This window comes from Armigeres subalbatus, chromosome 3 (assembly GCF_024139115.2).
Source record: "Armigeres subalbatus isolate Guangzhou_Male chromosome 3, GZ_Asu_2, whole genome shotgun sequence".
NCBI lineage: Eukaryota > Metazoa > Arthropoda > Insecta > Diptera > Culicidae > Armigeres > Armigeres subalbatus.
Genome location: NC_085141.1, coordinates 396,245,931 through 396,263,979, shown reverse-complemented (window position 1 = coordinate 396,263,979; position 18,049 = coordinate 396,245,931). Strand labels below are relative to the sequence as shown.

At 37.5% G+C, this 18,049-nt stretch overlaps 1 protein-coding gene across 1 annotated transcript in view; it reads left to right on the top strand.

The window, feature by feature from the left end:
- The first annotated feature begins 7,288 nt into the window (after positions 1-7,288).
- LOC134226872 (lamin Dm0-like) overlaps positions 7,289-18,049 on the top strand; it is a 37,784-nt gene continuing 27,023 nt past the window's right edge. The window contains exon 1 of the mRNA XM_062707926.1: positions 7,289-8,060. Coding sequence (XP_062563910.1) covers positions 7,657-8,060 — 404 coding nt within the window. The 5' untranslated portion in view covers positions 7,289-7,656. The remainder of the gene's footprint in view (positions 8,061-18,049) is intronic.

Genomic DNA, 18,049 nt, shown 5'->3' with positions numbered 1-18,049 from the left:
TGTCAACACAAAATGACATTCAAACGATCATCTTTTGACAATCACTTTCGTGAGGGATAGAACAGAGTACATCTCAGAAAACGCAAAAAAAATATTTACCATACGGTATACAATAGGGTATATTGTTTCTTGATGGTTGTACACGAGGTTGTCTAGACTGGCCCTGGGTGGTGCGAATAGAATCGATTTGGTTGTCAAACTGAAGCCAAACTTTTCTATTGTGCCGGAGCCAAACATTAAAGATTGTGGTTATGTTCGTTTCAGATCCTATATTGAGAGGCATTGTTATTATTTGGGAAAAAAAATAAAAAGAAACTTATTTTGAGTTTTGTATTCTTTGTAACAAATATTTTCACATTATATTTCGAGTGGAAAATTAGTAGAAATGCAATTAAAAAGCACTCGTTACGAAATTTCACGGGATTCAACAGCTGATTGGAGCAGGAGCGTATGTAAACAATCATAAAGTCATGTAGAGTCTTGCGCATTTGTGCGCCGTTGTGCAGCATGGAAAGAGAAATTCGAAGAGCGGGAAATGTTTGACAGGCAAGTAACTGCAAACTAATTTTGCTTATGGGATTGATTTCAAAATATCCCTCTACTCTCTTGAGAGTAGAAAAACGGCTCTATCCGCAGTACCCAGTACTGGCCCAACTCGGGCTCAGCCTTGTATGGGGAGCAGTACTGCTGGTAGTTTTCGTGATCATCACGTGAAAGCGAAAACAGTTGCATTTTCATTCCCAGGTAACCGTTAAGCACTGTAATAGGCCGCATTTGTACCATATAACAGCTTTTCAGTGCTTATAAGTTCTATATAAGTTTTTCTAGTGCTTATTGGCAGTATGGACCTCAAGCAGCAAAGGAAACCGTATATCGGTATATAACGCTTGGATATAAAGCTAATCAGCTTTGTGGATACAAGCCGAATAAGAAAACCTTAAATTCCAATTTAGAGCTATCATGTATGACGTTTGGGAGAAATCATAAACAATAACGCCCATAATTTTATAAGCTATCTCTTTCACTCGCATTAGGGACAGATATATTTTTGAAAACCTGCAGGAATAATATTATTGATGACATTCGTATAGTGAATGTATGATCCATGTTCCGCGAAGTGTGGATTTCTTCTATTTATATTTAGTGATATTAATTCTAAGATGAAAAACTCGCTGAAAGGCACCTTTTAAATAAACTTAATTTGAAAAGTTCCGTTTGGCTTACTATGATAAGTAATGAATAATTCGTTTACGGAATATATTTTTTTAACACTTTCCTCGCCATTGACATGAAAGCAGATAGAATTCTTCTGCAACCCCTCCCAGCAATGTATCCACTCAGTACGGAGATGGATCAGATGGCAAACTCAGCCACCAGCTAAATCTAGATCCATCGTACCAAACACAGTTCAAGACCGGAGTTTAATACAATTAACAAAAAAAATCATCGAATCCCAACTGGAAGAAAAAAGATAGAACACTTCAGAATGTAAATAAATATTTTTCCTTTCATTTTTTTTCGTTTTTCAACTCGTCTAAATAGTTTGACATTTAGGCATAGACATGGAAAATAGTAGGGGCATGCACTATATCAGCCGAATATTTCGCCAAAAGCGGCTTTAGAGCAGCACTCAAGTTCAATATAGATCTTATCAGCACTGTTGACCATGTCTTTAATGCGACTATAGAACCGAATTAATGTCATTTTTAACGGCTTAGTGGTTACTTGGGTATTTAAGCTCCAAATGGACAGCCGACTGTATCGGCAGGATTTGACAAAAAATATATGGGCTAACTGTCAAATCCTACCTTTACTATCGCCGTTCTGTTTCATTGCGTTGAAAGCTTTACTGCTATATAGAAACGATAGTATCCCACTCGGAACGAAATTAAAAGGAAAAGGAGCATTTAGTAGCAAGTAGTGGAATAAAAACCTAGCCAACAATTGATAAGTCGCTAGTTCTTCATTTCTAGACATATCTAGCCATATATCGCCATCTTAATAGAGTTGCGATGAATTTAATCAAGGAGTGCTCCAGGCTTACGCAGATTACGACTAGGAGGTCGAGTCACAACTGCAGTTATCCACTTCATAAACGTTTGGATAACAACCATTTACCGGAAGGCGAGTGTCTCACGAGCTCTATTTTTTCTATAGTCACTGTTCGTAGAATCAGAGGAGTATTGTTCGCATCTTGTTCTTCGCATGTACAGTCGGAATTCGCTGGTTGGGATCTTAATACTTGGGTCACTTTTTAGTTGGGCCTCCGCTGGTTGGGTCATGGCCCAACTAAAAAGCAACCGAACGTCAAAATTCAATGTAAACACGGAAAACGGGATTGAGCGTCACTGGACATCATTTGTGATGTTCAAGTCGAAATACACGTGTTCAAATGGCTGTCAGTTGACCCAACTAAAAAACCGAATTCGTTAGTTGGGCCGAGGTCGTGGCCCAACCAGCGAATCGCGACTGTACCCAATAAAGGGACCCAAAACCAATCGACCAGAATAGTAAGATTAAACATTACTAACCTAATAGCCTATTCAGATAACGAGCTTTATAACGTGACATAACGGAGTAGAAAATTGAAAATTTATGCCAAAGCACACATCAAGTTGTTAAATGGCGTAATTGAAATGGTCGATGAATCACTAACAAATCACATATTTTAATTTAATGAAATTTCTTCAGAAATATACAACATTCTTCCAATCTCCATAAAAGCGTATGTCCATTAGAACAGAATTTAACTTCCGCTTCGATTTTCAAATGCATGTCACCAAATCCGTTCCAGAAATATGAGTAGTTCATAGTACATATAAGGAGATGTCTTGTAGACGAAACAATGAGTTGTAATGGTATCCAAATATCTGGAATGAAGTGAGAATTAGTAATACATAAACCAGAATAGTTATCAAAACTTTGGTATTCCTGTATGAGTTTTCTTATTGATGGCAAATAAATAAACACATTGAATGTTATTGGTTACAGAAACATTCATGCTTACTGAGATGAAAATTTCAGTTCAGTGTTTGGAAGCAGTTAACGTCAAACTTTTTATGGGATCCGCCATTATGGCGAGCGTGGAAAGCTGGATTATTATACAAAGATTTCGACATAGTTGTTTCATAAGGGCCGAAGTCGCAAATGTAAACAAATCGAGTTTATGACATAGATCGAACCTCCTGGAAATGTACTATATGTAGCATATTCAAAATAGAACAAAATGTTGTTTTTTTTTTGCTGAAAAACAGAAAAATACAGAAGGGTGATATTACATTTCCGTTGGATTTTTTTTTCTTGGTGTGATTGCGCCCCGTTCTCTCCATGGCAGCAAAGGGACTAAACTGTGTTTCATTTTTGCATTATGACACTTCGTTCTTGCATCAAAAACACATGTGAGCAAAAGGGCTAAACGGTACTTTGAAAACACAACGGGGCGATGCAAACAGGCGATATTGATAAATAGGTTGACAGCCGGGCGTGGAATTTGGGCGAAAAGGATGTTGTCGAAAACATTATGGCGCATTTCTGAAGGGCGCAAGTGTACACTGTTAGAGAAAAAGGACGACTAGTTCTTTGATTATATTTTCAAATCGAAATCAATCCAAAGTAAATTTTATTTATATGGGGCTTCAATGATTAGATGTGGATGTATTTCATGCAAACTATTAACATTTAAAATAACATCTAATTTTCAAACCACAATTGAAAACATGTCATATGGGACATTGGAACCCATTTTTCTCCATTAGAGTTCATTGCGACATTGGCCCTTATGAAACAACTGTGTCGATTTGATTGTAAGTACAATATTGGTTTTACTATTTATAAGAAATCGAATCAAATCGAAAAAACACCATCACAATATTTTTTATTGTCTCCTATCAATTGTATTGTTTTTGTACAGTTCACACCATTTAACTTAACGTTATTTTTCTTGTCGCGCACCAGCCGTGGGTCGTAATTTTTTAGTGAACCTCAATGGTGTTGGTGTGCGTGTTTATGAATTCGATTTCAGAGAAAGAGAGCTTGGTGAGAGAATAGGATAAACGAACATTCGTTTTCGAGCAGCCTCCGACGATTTTCGCACGCTAAGCCTCACCTACTTAAAATTGAGTCGTATTCAACTCATTATTTTCGCAAAAACGAGACAACCTAAAAATTGAGTAAATACCATTTCACTAAAATGTAGCGTAAGTACAGTATGCCCCCGCTTATCCGGACCTCGCTAATCCGACGACTCGTTAGTCCGGATCTAGCTAATTCGGAATTTTCCGGATAAAAAAGTATCAACACCCATTTAAACACATTATGCTGTCAGTTTTCACATTTTTGCTGTGATTTTGTTTTGGTTCATTTGTATAGAGCTTGCTGACGAGCTTCCAAGCGCATAGTGAAAATAGGATTTGTTTTCATCGGGAAACGCTTCGGAAGCGTTTCCCGATGAAAACAAATCCTATCCCTTCTGTGCGCGTGCAAGAGAAAGATGATTAAACGTCAGCAAGCCTTATGGATTTGACAGTCGGATTAACGAGAGGAACCCCGATAGTCCGGCTATACATTTGTCGGATCAGCGGGGGTATACTGTAGCGTGTTATGAAAGCAGTAATAAGTAAAAATTTAATCAAAGAAAAATGTATTTTAAGGGTATGCTTATTTTTAGCTCAGTGCTTGAGTCGATTTTACTTGCAAGATGTGTTTCAAATATGAGTAGATAGCTGCTTCGATAGCCCAGGACATCCTGGCTACGATCTGGCGTTGGGCTAAACAATAGGATGTCGGTAGCTTGTTTTTTTCATTTGGAACCTAATACTAGCAAAAATAAACTTGATGCTATTTTTTCTAAACTTATTTAAATGAATAAAACGCATTATTATATTGTACAGACTAAATATTACTTTTTAATGGTTTCGGATAACAAGAAAGCAGAAAACGAAGCATTAAAAGTGCGAATTATGGAAAAAAGTAATCAAATAAAATTTAAAATCCATTTTGTATCATGGTCGCAATTTTGATACTTTTTGCCTTTCTCATACAACAAAGTTGTACCAGAAGGCTATAATTTCACTCCAAACGTGTGTATGTGTGTAGCCCCACAGATAACAGACATCCAGGCTAGAACAAATTTTACTCAAAAAGCTGTGTAAATCAAAGTACGTTAGAATACTGACTGTGGCAATACGTCGTTTGGTGGCGCTAGGTGTCTTTCATGGCGTCAAGCGTACTAGCTGTCATATTTCATCAAACAAACATTGCGCGCCAAAATGATACCAAGCTTGCCGCCTCTTCCAGCACGTGATAACTGTTGATGTTTATTTTTCAGGCACTATGGAACCAACAAGGTAAAAAAATGGTTTTTGCAAAACACTTTTTCGTACCTTAAAACATTCAAGTAGAGTTTCTGCTACTCAAGCCACTTCTCATATTGGTGAAAAATTATATGCTCATAATAGTTTTAACTACTGTCGAAGAGAGATAGTGTTCTAAAACAGTTATTCAGTTATATTTCTATACATAACCTGAATTGAAAGACTAGATGGGAGATGAATAATTGAAAAATCATGAATATATTTGCACACCAAAATCTGAATTCTAGTTACAGCAAAATGATTTGCTGAAGTATGTCCAGTTTACAGTGATTTCAGCATCAGCTTTTTTCTCCTGATTGATTGCAATTTCTATGAGACGTAAAATATTGTCTATCAATCAATGTCATTAGTAGCAATGAAAAAAGTAGAACATTAATTGTGAAGCTGATTTAATGAAATTCCAATGCTGTCTGATTTCCAGCGAAATAAACTTGAAGTGTAAGCACAAATTATGGCCTTTTCATCCTTTTAGTGCGTCGCTGTTGGCTGTGACGATGACTGTGGCTAATGGAAAGGGTCACAAAACAAACCATGCGCTCCATGATGGCAGAGAAGTCGCTTGCGTTAGTGTGAGAAAGAAACATCACATATGGAATCAAAACCAGTGTGAGGAGGAGGATCTGTTGTTTATGTTTATGGTGGGTGGTGGCGCCTAAATTTTTGACAGCTTCTTGATGAGAGAAAATATGCGATGCCAGCGCCTCCACGAGATTGCCACTTGTGTTGCGTTTCAAAACGTCCGTTAAACTCCTTACACATGATTGAAAACGGACTTGTATGTCTGTTCTCTGTGGTAGCCCATAATTTCATTTTTTGTTAAACGCGTTAAACGCGAAGGACTTGAGTGACTTGACAGAATCGAGTGCAACTGGTTTCATTCGACGGAGCAAAATTCCTAGTTGGACACTATTGTTTTTGTTTTTCAATAAATCAAGCAGTTTGGATTATATTTTTATTTTTTAATAAACAAAAACACAAATGCACACATTGAATCATTATTCATTTTAGCCGTGGCGCAACCCATTACTCTCATAATTGAGTAATTTTTAAACAACGTACTAGAATTGCACCAAATCTTTTTACCGCCGAAATGTAGGCAATAAGCACTGCATTTACAACATTAATTCAAGACAAAATTTTCAAAACGACTTATCCGCTTTTGTAAACAAAGCTTCTAACGACGATTTGACGAATCTGATAGCTCTCCCACGCAAACCAACACCATCAATAGGTAGGTGATGGTTTCCGCTACTTGTTGATGGTGTTGTTTTGCTTGGGAGAGTTATCAGATTCGTCAAATCGTCGTTAGAATCTTTGTTTACAAAATCAGTTAAGTCGTTTTGAAAATTTTGTCTTGAATTCGAATTCAACATATCGAATCGAGAAAGGCATCATCACCACTTGTGGATAAATTTGGGTTTTTTTTTATTCCTTTCTTTATTTGGTAGGCACTCTGTGTTACTTAACCGCAATACCTCCGAGAAGAACAAGTTGTCAGTAGTTATCAGGCAGCCGTGACGGCGCGCACCCCAATACACCACCGCATAGGCTGCGCATCCGGCAACTGACGAGGGTTTTGGTGGAGGGACTGGGAATCGAACCCATGACCATTCGCTTCTAACTGTTTAAGCTAACTGTTTGCTTTTAACTGGTTTAAGCACTAAGCGGAGGTGAAGAAATTGGCCCTTAGACATATCAAGTTAATTAACGACATTCGACATTCTTCACACCTGTTTTGTTAAACTTTTCAATTAAAATTTAAATCCGTAATTTCTGAGTGAACCTTAACTGTGTTGGTGTGCGTGTTTATGAATAATTCGAATTCAGCGAATTCAGAAAGAGAAAGTATGTGAGAGAATCGAATAAACGAACATTCATTTTCGAGCAGTCTCCGACGATTTCCGAGGCGTGGGTTTTTCTTCAGATCTGTACTTGAGCGCGACGGTGCTGGTGTGAATTTTGCTTGCGTTCGTCGGAAGCCAATTCAAAATCTGGTGGAATTTTATCTCCTGGACCAAACTTGGTAGTTTGTTTAAAAGTGTTTTGTAAAATTCGGAAAAATAGTTTACGTTTTCAACAGTGAAAATATTGATTTTCGTTCGTTTGAGGCCATTAAGGAAGCGCGGTGGCAGACAGAAAATACAATAAACGAAGGATAACAAGAAGAAGCAGCCCGGCAGTGTATTTTTGTGCGGTGGCCCGACGACGGTTTTAGTTTGAGATAGTATTTGTGTGTAAAGTGGAGGAAACAGTGTTCAGTGGCACGAAGAAAACATAATTTGAAATGTCCCAGAAAACGAAGAGATCCGGCGTTTCGACGCCCGTCCCGGTGACGGCCAGCACCCCAGTTCAGGGAGGTTCCTCCGGCATTGGAGCGCGCCCCGCTAGCCCACTGAGCCCCACCCGGCTCACCCGGATGCAGGAGAAGGTTGATCTGATGAACCTGAATGACCGGCTGGCCTGCTACATCGACCGGGTGCGCTTCCTCGAGCAGGAAAATTCCCGCCTAACAATGGAGGTACGCACCTCGCAGGAAACCGTCACCCGGGAGGTCTCCAACATCAAGCAGATGTACGACCACGAGCTGAACGATGCTCGCAAACTGCTGGACGAGACGGCCCGCGAGAAGGCTAAACTCGAGATCGACGCCAAGCGGATATGGGAGGAGAACGAGGACCTCAAAAAAAGGTGAGATATGGATGATTTTTTTTTAAAAAGAAGATTATACTTTTATTTGGTTTAAAACCACAGTGTCGAATGGGGTTTCTTTTTCGGGCGGATGACGTCATTATTAACTGTTACCAACAAGGTTGCCAGATGCTTTGCATCCTAATTCCTATAATTTATTATTATTATGTATTATGTATTATGATTATTATGAATATTATAAATAATTTATTTTCCAATATCACGAGATACTTGAGATCTCTGTCAAAATCTAATTACCCACATTTATTTCTAAAGCGTTTTTGTTTTTGAACCTTTACTGGGAATATAGTCATAGCTTGAAATATATCTCGTTACCGTCATGTAAGTACGAGATGTATTTCTCGAACAAGCATCAATTCCCGAGGGTAAAAACGCAATCCCGTTTGGGGTCTGTTAAAAAAATCACATAATTGGTTTTTCCCTTCTCTTGTAAAATTTCGTATAAAGACCACAAACCATAAAGTTTAAGCTGATTTCCTTCCTTCCTCTACAAACTTCAATACAGTTTTGTTGGCTGATTATATTTTTAGCAGACCCGACAAACTTCGTTTCGCCTAAAATAGATTTATTCTCTGATTAGTTCTCGAGTTATGCATTTGTATGGGAGCCCCCCTTTCCAAAGGAGGGAGGGGTCTCGAACCATTGTAAAAACCTTCCCCAGCCCAAAAAAACCTCTTTATACAAATTTTCACGCCGATCGGTTCAGTAGTTTCAGAAATTAATTTTTATGTATATAGATTTGAACACTAAAATTTAAAATTTAGTTTTTCGATTTTGGAATAAGTACCTAACTAATTTGATGACAGTTTTGTCAATTATGGTATGATCAATTTCAAATTTGAGCAGAAGATGCTTCGATTTGCAAATAATGTATATGGCATGAAATATAGGGCAATATCGTCATTTTGCTTTTTATAGATCTGGAATGAAAATAAAATTATTATTGATTTTCTAATTATATTTCTTACTATGGTCTACTGAAATATCTAGATGAAATAACATTTACCTATACAAAAATTTAAAGATTTAAACACAGAAGCTATACATGGCATCCCTGTTTTTCAACCTTGCTTTTATTTACAACCGACTTGAAGGCGGTGTTTCACGTATTTTACGATGAATAAATTCCATCAACACAGTCACATAGTGAGATTTTTCACAATTCGACTAAGGCAGGTATTTGAATTAGTAAAATCAAACAAGGCATGACGAAAACCTTTGAAAACGGTACCCATGTAGTGGAGGACATAACGCACATCGCAATGGCTGTTGGATCAAAAATCTGAATGCAAACAAAACGGTGATGTCACCCGCAATCTTGTCGAGATGGTCGGTCGGACGCTTGGTTTATGACGTTTGCCTTGAACGGGGTCGTGGAGCGGGATGTTTTGGTTTCAGTGAATATCTAGAATGACGTAATCCAGTGGGAAAATGGAGTTTTAGCCAGTCAGTAGAAATAACACAAAGTCGAATCAAAGATAGCATAACACTTGGGATGAAATTCATTATCTTGAGGAACAACTCAAATAAATAACAAAGCGAATTTGAAGAAAATAGCATTTTAATAGCCCAATCCTTCAGGTAGATCTCAGATTGAAAAAAAAATCATCAGTCCAGATTTTCTTTTTTTATGTGGACTGGTGAGGGCTGGACTCATATGGTTTTGAAAACAAAACAATATTTTTTTTTTGATATTTGTTTAGTGAAAGACGGGCTTTTTATTGAGCTCAAAGTACGAATGTGTAAAGTTACAATCAAGTAGTTGAATGACATGGAATAGTATACCACCTCGTCTTACGTCATGTAATAATAACCGATGCAGTGATTCCATATCTTGATTTATCTACATTGTTCCATCGATTAGTATTTGTGATCTTGAAAATAACAATCTAATCACTTAATCAAGTGCAAAGCTGCACAAGTCCAACAGAAATGGGTATACGCATACCTAGTCGCATGGCTCGGGCCGTGTTGGTTACAACAACTGCTAAGGAACACCGGTTGAGTTGCTTGAGATAACACATCAGCTTTCATGTTGAGATTCTGCCGCCTATTGCATTCGCTCTTCCTCTCGCGCCGGAGAAGATGATATCATGCTTAACCTTCGCATATAGGCTTTGCTGCTGGTGTGTTTACATTACTGGTACCAAGCATTTCCAAGAAACCCTCCAAATTCCATATCGTTCGTTTACACTGCGTTACACGTTATTAGTTTCCAAATCAAGTCGGAATCTTATCCGGGGCTATTCGAGAATTATTATTCATGGATGTATGGATGGAACCTACCGCGTGGCAGAAAGCGAACTTCACAACGTGATGTCATCTGAATATTTTAAGGCATTGCTCTCATACCTGTTATGAGTCTGATCACGGCACTTTATGTCTGAACGGTGTCGTCATCCTACGGTCAACACTTTTTTAGTGTCATTGATCGGTGATGACGATGATCGGGAGATATGTAGATTGAGCCTAGCGGTAAGATGTACGACTACAAAGCAAGACCATGCTGGAGTTGATTGGTTTCGATTTCCGGAGGATTATTCTGGGATTGAAGATTTCTTCGCTTTTTCTGGCAATAATAGACGCCGTATTGTTATTACCTATTTAGACTACTAGCTTTATCACTAGAAATAGAATATCTTGATATAAAACTTTATATCTATGAACTTTTTGATCAAATGGGAGGGAAGGATTGATTTTCACCTTGAATTTCGGAACAAATCATCATTTCGCCAATCGAACCGTCAAAAAATAGCAGTCAATCGAGCAAGAGATCTGTCAAGCAGCCAAAGCATCGGCTCAAATATTGATAATGGCTAAATTTGATTTAATACCATTTATGAATGAACAAATTTTGAATGAATTTTACTTTTGTTATCAATAATATATGCAAATCAATGATAAATTATGAAATGCAATTGTTTTGTTTATTGGATTCTATTGTCAAGTGATGTGAAAACATTAAATAGCGATATGTAAAATATTACCTGGATAAACAATTTCTTCCTTTTCATCTGTTGTTCTTTAATGAAGAAGATTGACTGCATGGCAGAGTTACATTTTCTATCCGCGTTTCTCTTATCAAGGCCTCTAGTCCAGGGTGTCGAGAAAGTTTCCCACCCACAACCGACCGAGAATCGAAATTTCCATCTCCGAATAGGCAATCCTACGCCTTTGCTCACAAGGGTAACTGGATACCCCAATTGTGCGATTAGTGCCTAGATTAGATTGTAGAAAATTCAGTACCAAGTGAAATCCAGCAACCTCAGAGATCATTACAAGATTTCAGCACGTATTATATTCTTCAGTAGGGAATTTACGGCTGAATGCTGTTACAAAGTGGGCAGTTTCAGACGGTTTTAAAATATCTGCCGAAAAAATCTCTCATCCAGATATGTTTTGTTAATCACCGTTCACCAAAAAAGGCCGCCACAGCTCTCGGCATTCTCATACTTTTTAAAAAATCACTTTGAATCATCGGCGTACGAGTAGATCACCAACTTTCTTTTAGCGATCATTGTGACGACATCAGAAAGGAATGTCGTATAATTTTGAATCTATTGAATGTCTGTACAAGAAAGCACAACCACTCTTAAAAGTCTTCCAGGTAATCATCGAGAGCAAATTCGTAATGATTCTAACATGAAAGTTTTCTGATATTATTATTAATTTCATCTTCGAAATTAATTAACGAGCCCTGATGAATACCCTACCCGAGCAGAGAATGAAAACAAACTGAAAACTTATTTTGATATTTTGATACTTTCATTTGCAATATCAAATTTTGGTGACCCTGTGGTCGAGTTAATAGTAATCACATCAAAAGTTGAGAACTGAATGTTGTATCCAAATAAACAAAATGATAACAATTTTTGATATCACGGAAAAAAGACTTATTTTGGTATTGGGCAAATTTTCTACGGTTTACATAATGAGTTTTCATTGTGATAATGACTATATCGAGCAAAAACAAAAAATCTCAATTTGCTATTATTTTGATTCATGGATCATGAAGTGATATCAAAATACTGCAATGAGATAACAGAACTGTGCAATAAAAATCCTATTCGACTAAATGCTGATGTCATATTAGAAATTTGGAGACAGTACTCGTCGATAGCAAATCCTTCCGCACGCGATGGCATATGAGCAAGTCAAACCACCTTCCTTTTGCCAGTGGAGATATATCAGCTTCCACACTGATATTCTTCCTCCCCTTCATACGGGAGCTTGGCAGAAGGAAGGTCGTGCGATATATGCCATCACAAATATTGCCTCCGCTCGCTTTCAAATCGACTTCTATAAAACATTCTTCATGCCTGCCGTATCCTAACGGAACTATCAATTCTATACTTTCGCCTCTAATGCTATCATGAACATGTACGTCCAAGTTTGGAAGATGATATTAGCATTTCTATATCATTGTAAATCGTTTAACTTCACGTAGAAGTAACACACACGAAATCATTAATTTAGCATAAAGTGTTATCAAAATACTGATATCTTATTTAGTTACTCGTTTGATTGAATACATATTATGCAATATCAAGATTTACAAACTAGATTAGTTATCATTTAGTTATTTTCTATAAGTCTTGATATGAGAAAAATATCTAATTCAGTTTCTGTTTTGTTTTAATTTATTTGAGATGATATCAAAATAAAAATATCAAAATAAGTTTGACTTTTGGTGTTGAATCATTTTATGTCATTATTATTCAGTCTTATCAGTTATCGAGATAATAGAAAATAATTTTATCTCGATTTATTGCTTATGACGTAATTAATAAGCTTCTTGTAGTTCGAAGCCACTTTGATGGCTGCAGAATGATCGTCGTGCAGGAGATATCATAATTTATCTTTTCAATCCGTAAGAAAAATCTTCATATAACGTGTAACGGAAAATAATTTCTATTCATATAGAAGATAGGAATCGTACTTTTATTATGTATGAGATTTTTCTGGATTTTTCAACCGCCCTTTCCCAATGTTAGATTTCCTTCAATAACTTTTTTTTTGCAAATAACTTTGGGCGTCATTTTTTCGTACAGGGGGTGGGGTTAAATCGGCTGTCATTTGAGATTTCTATGAAGGCACCAAAAAAGTGAAAAAAAAAAATAAAAATTATTCTAGATCCCCCGTTAGAACATTTTAGTTTACCCACTAGGGGAAACCGCCAAATGTTGAACGGCTAATTTTGTCGCCTATTGTTGAACTCCCATAAGAAATGCACGTGCGTTCAACAATAAACGAAGAAATTAGCCGTTCAATATTTGGCGAATTACCCTATATGGAAGAGGAGAGCATATTCGGAACTGATTTGCGATTTGGGCGTAACTTATATTGTAAACAAACATTGGAAGGCGAATTTCTGCTAAAGCAAGCATTTCCTGTGAAAACCACGGTATGTATTCGACAGAATAAGCTTTCCGCTAGCAGTTATGGGAATTAGTTTTACAAAATAAGTTACGCCCAAATCGCAAATCGGTTCCGATATACTTTCGCGTGATGGGTGTTTTAGAAATACTGATTTTTGAAAAATAATATTTCCCATAGAAACTCCGTGACTCTATTTATTATTTTCAGTTATTAAAATAATATCAAAATATGATATTCGCTAGAGTACTCTGCAATTCTATATCAAAATATGTTATAGTTATGATATCAAAAACTCAATTTGTTATCACTTTGATAATATTTTGATAGCGGACTCTGCTCGGGTACCCAAACACCCGGATCGAAACGTTTTCTATGGTTCATTATTTTCAACATTTTCAACATGGGACTGAAAGACTTATTTGTATTGTTTTATCCAAATGATAAAACTCGTAGTCTGAATAGGCTATACAGCCCACAATCGCATATTTGCCCCATACGAATAGGAAATCCAACAAAAATGGGACTGATATGTGATCATAGGCAGTATACGTCCAAGCAAAACTGACTTTCAAATTCAGCCAAAATACGTGATGGATATTTCACAGACAATTGAAATGTTTCCGAGGCCTGTAATTGCATGACTTTTTATCTAGCGAAAGGAGGGGGTCCAAACTTCAGCTTATATCATTTGGGCTCCCATACATTTTCAAAGAGGGGAGGGGCCTCGAACTATCTTACGAACCTTCGCCGGCCCCAAAAACCTCTGCACACAAATTTTAACGCAGATCGGTTCAGTAGTTTCCGAGTCTATAAGAGTCAGACAGACAGAAATTCATGTTTATGTATATAGATTACGCGATCAGGGCGGGCGATGTGTTACACCGCGGGTCGGTGGCGGTCAACATATTTGCAACTGCGATGAAAATACGAGAGAAATTCGGAGACGCATAGTGGCTGGAAATCGTACGTACTTTGGACTCCGCAAGACAGAGTTCGATCGAATAGAGTTCGCCGCCGTACCAAATTGACTATCTACAAAACGCTTATTAGATCGGTAGTTCTCGATGGTCACGAGACCTGGACGGTGCTCGTGGAGGACCAACGCGCAATTGGAGCCGAATGGAGAAGACTCTTATATACCGCACAGGCCACTTCGGCCTTAGTCTGAATAAATAATAATAATAATAATGAAAATACGTCGGTGGACGTGAACGCTGGCGTTGATGGCCTGGAGATCGTCAGGAAGCAGTACTGGACTCCGCCGGCTAGTAGATGACGCACCGGTCAACTTGTATGGTCATCAGACCCGGCGATGCTACTAGGCGGGAGCTATTCGATTGCCGGGCGTTAGCTGGAATGGGAGGGGGATTGGCTCCCAAAATAGCGTTCGGGTGATGTTATTTGTAGCACGAGGTAGCCAGACGACGATGACAATGGCGGTCGTACCGTAGGTTCGATTGACGGGGATCACCCGTCAGAACCGTTAGCGAACATGAAAACTGGAGCGGTCGTCGGATGGTTCAACGGCGCCTATCTTGTCATTTTTCTGTATGCACACACTGGTTACTCAATGTAGGCTAACGGTGAACATGGACATCGTGATATTTAAAATGAGGAAGGCAAGACGGATGCTTTAAAAGAAGGCGTCATCAATTCTTTTGCCTTATCCCGAGCAATCGCGTAATATAAAAGAAAGAATGACCTTCCTTTTGCATTGCGCCGAGCAAACGAGTGCTTCAAAAGAAGGCATCAACTTTTTTGCCTTTTCCCTAGCAACCTCGTAATTTTAAAGGGAAGGAAGAGTTTGTTACTGACAAACGCACCTGGCGACAAACCTTTATCAGAAACCGAACACAATATGACAAGAATCATTTGCCTTGCATGCTCTGATATTTCCGAAAATACGATGCTAATTTTGTAATCATTGTTCGATTCTCGATTATTTCAATAAAAGCAGAAACTATGATTGCCTAAATCCAAATTTGCTTTAAAAGAAAAAAAAAAGCAAAATAACGGGATGAAAAGTTAGCAACAAGATTGTCTTCTTTTTTGTTGCTGACAAAATTTTTCGGATCTTTGTCATTATTATCTCCGACAAAAACGAAGCTTTGTCGTTGGTTCTCTTTTGTCGCTTGTTTCGCATGTGCATTCAAAAAAAAAAAATGATTCCCTGAATCTGAAAAAATTGAAATTCTTTCTGAATATGTATAGGTATGTTATTTTTAATTAATTGTGACAAAAGAATAATATGCCAAATTATTTTAGGCCAAACGAGTTCATGCCAAACGGCGTACCTTCGTTGTCGATAACTTTACAATAAGTTCCCTGAATTCCCATGCCAGTCGTATATTAAAGTAAGTAAGTAGGTTGTTCAGATGGCGTTGGGTCGCAGGCAAATCACAAATTGATCAATGATAATCTTGAAGATCATTAACGTAAAATGTGTTGGCTATTGGGTATCTACAAAGGACCAGACTCATTAAGAACTAGATTGTTTGCAATTAATTAAGGAACTTTCTCTGGAAAATAGATGCAGTAGCGGACAGAAATGACTATAAAGTCTGAGGATTGTACAAATTGATTAATATATGGTGTGATGTACGTCAATTGGAGAATGGAGTTATCGTCACTGCATAATTCATATTGAAGCAGGGGGAGTACAGAGGAGCTGCGGGATTCTGCTTCGTGTGCTTATAAAAGTACCTAGTTGGAGAGATTACATTGTATATTGACCACCCATCTATCGCGAGCAGTAGACCGTCGGATTCGCAACCACCAACCATGATTTCCAATGACGTTTCAATTGCTGTAATAATGTTTGACATTGCAAGACCAAAAGAATGACAAAGAAACGAAAAATTTTGAATCGCGAAATTGTAGAAAGGTTTTTAATGATGCTCTAAGTAACTACTGAGTCCTGGCGGATTCTACGTTTTTGAAACACAGCCATAAATGTGCCAGAATATACCAGGCGCTTAGTCTGATATTTCCAGAATCTTGTTCAAGAAATCCCACCCTCTTCCTTCCTCCAGGATCCGTCCAGGATCTTGTTAAAAAAATCCTGAAGATTTCTTCCAGGCGATAAAACTGCGTGGTTACATACAAGACTATAGTCTACTGAAGGTGTTTGGGTTTGATTCATGATATAGTGAAATTTTTTTTCGGACTTGCAGCTGAGCATCATCGAGTTAGTCTTATGACATAGGAATGCAAAAATGGTGAATAGGCAATGCCACATAACAGTGGCATCACTATTAGGTAAGGAATTCTGAGAAAGAAATCTACCAAAACACCAGTGTTGGCACGAGCTAACTCGCTTGCGATTCTGTAGGAACAGCACCGCGCTTGAGTTTCTCGGACAGAATCGCATCGCTTCGCTCACTCGCCGTATTAAGATGACTTCGCTCGAAAAAGCAATCGTGGTGTATGTTTTGTTCACATATGCATTTACAGTGTTGACCCGATTTTGTCACTCACCGATTTTGCATACCCCCAATTTTATCACGTTTTCGACTCGATTTTGTCACCCCAAAAAAATTTGAAAATTTTAGTCGTTATTTTTGTAAATAATACTGTAAACAACAAAGATTTTCAAGAAATTAATTCAACTTTTAATTTTTAATTCAACTTTTCAATATGGATCTATAAAAATGGCTCATAATCTGTAAGCCAAGGGTATGAAATAACAAAAACTCCACTTTTTATTCCATTTCGAGTCATTAAAGTAAAAGTCTATTTTTCTGTCAATCAAAAAATGGCGGGGTAAGATGGGTCAAACAGCGGGGCAAGATGGGTCACCTTTAAATACTGCAATTAATATTGTTTTTATTCCCAATATTGAATTACACACAGATAGATAGCTTTACTGCCAATGATTATATTGAATAAAAAATAATTTTGAAGCCTTGGATGAAGAAATGGCTCTACATTAAAAAATGTCTGCAAATTCTTATGAAAACAAGCCGTCTAAGTATTGCTTTCTTAAAGACAAAAAATAGATATTTTCAATAAACAAATTAACATCATTATGTCAAAAGTAACCTTAAAATGATTAAACCAGCAATGGAAAATATGTTTTGAATACGAACTATGCCCTTCAGTATGTGCTGACCCATCTTGCCCCATTTGTAAGTTCATGTTAGAATGTCTAATTTTCGATCAAATTTATTTATTTTAACGCAGTTAGTATAACATCACCTACATTACTTATAATACGTTCACTATGTTACTAAAAATGTTTAAATTTTACATTGCTCGACGAAATTACATGTTTTATAGAAAGTGTGTTTCGCATAAGAAACAATGCTGAAAAATATTTTACCTTGCCATACTCTACCAAAATAAAATTTTATCATCAAATCGAGTGATAATAATATAGAACCAAATTATTCCTCCTACAAAGTCATAATCTCCACATGAAAATGTACACGATGCTCAAAAACGGCCCTGACCCATCTTACCCCGTGACCCATCTTGCCCCGCCTAACCCTACCTGTGAAGGATTATGTAATCCGTTTAAACAAGAAATACCGGGTATCGTGTACGCATTTTGCCTTCCCAAGTCATAAATTGATTTGATCATTTGAAAA